The sequence below is a fragment of the Pteropus vampyrus genome, unplaced genomic scaffold (genome assembly GCF_000151845.1).
Source record: "Pteropus vampyrus isolate Shadow unplaced genomic scaffold, Pvam_2.0 Scaffold126, whole genome shotgun sequence".
In the NCBI taxonomy this organism is placed as follows: Eukaryota; Metazoa; Chordata; class Mammalia; order Chiroptera; family Pteropodidae; genus Pteropus; species Pteropus vampyrus.
This window is the reverse complement of record NW_011888907.1, coordinates 433,477-435,365: the sequence shown is the minus strand read 5'-3', so window position 1 is coordinate 435,365 and position 1,889 is coordinate 433,477. Positions and strand designations below refer to the sequence as shown.

The 1,889-nt window shown below is 59.0% G+C and overlaps 1 protein-coding gene across 1 annotated transcript in view; it reads left to right on the top strand.

The window, feature by feature from the left end:
• The window catches only part of PDLIM2 (PDZ and LIM domain 2), a 15,044-nt gene that overhangs the window by 6,331 nt on the left and 6,824 nt on the right, over positions 1 to 1,889 (top strand). The window contains 2 exon segments of the mRNA XM_011366899.2: positions 7 to 12; positions 165 to 243. Of these exon segments, the coding sequence (XP_011365201.1) occupies positions 7 to 12; positions 165 to 243 (85 nt within the window).

Here is a 1,889-nt window from a genome sequence, read left to right as displayed (position 1 = left end):
GATCAGCCGCAGGTAAGTGCAGGGCTGGGGGGTGTACCCTGGCCCTCGGCCCAGGCCAGATCTCTCGAAGTCTTAGTAGCTGTGTTTAGGGGGCCCTCTGTTTCGCTGGGGCAGGCTGGGGGTGGGGGTGCTTGGCACACACACTGCGCATTTCCCTCATTCAGTTTCCAGAGCCTGGCACATGCCCCGGGACTCGCTGCTGCTGACCGTCTGTCCTATGGGAGCCAACCCGGAAGCCGACAGGTAAGGACACTGGGTGAAGGTGGGAGCCTCCCATGTGCACTGGTTGCCAGTGCTGCCAGTAGAGGTGCAGGTGGCCGGTCCCATCTGGGCCGCCAGCGCCTTTGTCTCCTCGCGGCAGGCGCCCCCCTCCCCCGAGCGAGACCATCGTGTCGGCTGGTGGGCCGCCCTGGCTGCCCTGTCCTGGCCGGCTGGTCCCAGGTGGCCTTCCGCCTCCTGACTCCCACTCGTTGCCGCCTCCCTGCTTCCTGCTGGCTTCCTCCCTTCTCTGGTGTTTCTTTTGGGCCGGGGCTGACATAGTTTTGCTGCTGTTGTTGGGATGGTTCCCTTTGGCTCTGGCTGCATCTCTTGAACACATTCCTCCCCATTCCAGCCCCAAGCTTGCCCCGGCTCCACCACCCCGTCCCCCTTCTTCCTTCTTTGGCTCAGCTGAGGGAACTACTAGCAGGACTGTGGTTCTGCCTCAGGTCGCACTTGGCCCACTCTCTGTCTGCCCCTCCCCTGCCTTTCTGCCCTGGACCAGACTCTCCCCGCAGGGCTGACTGTCCACTAGCGACAGCCCAGCCTCCCTTGGTGGTATTTCTCCTCTCTAAGGGCAGAGGCGAGGAGGTGAGGGAGTGAGGCAGCCAACAGTTCTGGGCCACAGCTGCTGGGGGCGGGCAGGGTTGAGGGGGGCATGTCCAGCCTTTGGGTGAAGGGGACGAGGCCCAGCTGCTGGAATCCTACCTCTGGCTGATTATGCATTCCAGAGAGCAGAGCCTTTGGGGGTGGCTGGGGGAGGGTACCAGAAACTGGGGACTCTGGAGGAGGAAGGAGTAGGGGCTCCTTGGTGACCTGTGCTGGGCCGGCCCTGTGGGCTGCCAGGCAGTATGGGCATGCAGATGTGTTCCATGAGATCCCTGCCTTTAAATAACTTAAAGTGTAGCTGTGGAGATAAGAAAAACAGACAAAACAGTTCTGGAACAATTAAACACTAAACAGTGTGGTCTTAATTATAAAAGCAGGAGGCCTTCTGGGAGGGGAGAGTTGAGTGTGGGCTGGGGTGGCCTGCGACGGCTTTGTCAGGAATTTTGCTGGAGGGTCGGGAGGTAGGACTAGGTAGGGTTTAGATTAGAGGCTGATGAATGGGGGGTGGTGAGGGGAAGCAGTGGTACAAGTAAGGCCTATGCGTTTGGGCCTAGGGGGCCTCCTCAAGGAGGATGGAGCTTTTGGCTGAGACCAGCCAGGAATGAGCTTGTCCTGGGGCATGGCTGGAGAAGGGCTATGCATTCTGGTCTCCTTCCTTGTGGTGTCCTCAATACAGGCAAAGGGGACATGCACATGGTATGTGGCTTTCAAACCAGCAGTGGTACCTTGGAACTTGTTAGAAAAGCAAATTCTCAGGCTCCAGCCTAGACCTACTAAATCTGGTAGAGGTTGTAAGGAGTAGGGTGGGGGCGCCGTTCTGTTTCAAGGAGCTCACAGGGATCGGATGCATGAAAAGTTTTGAGGACCATCCGAGTTGTGTGAAGAGGAGCCCTGGGCTGGATGGCGGGGAGATGCGGCGGGAGAGGGTTAGTCCCATCTCCACCGTGTAACCCTCCCTCTCTCTGCGCCTCCGACTCAGAGCCGATGCTTTCTGAGCTCCCTTCTTTGACCCAAGATCCCTC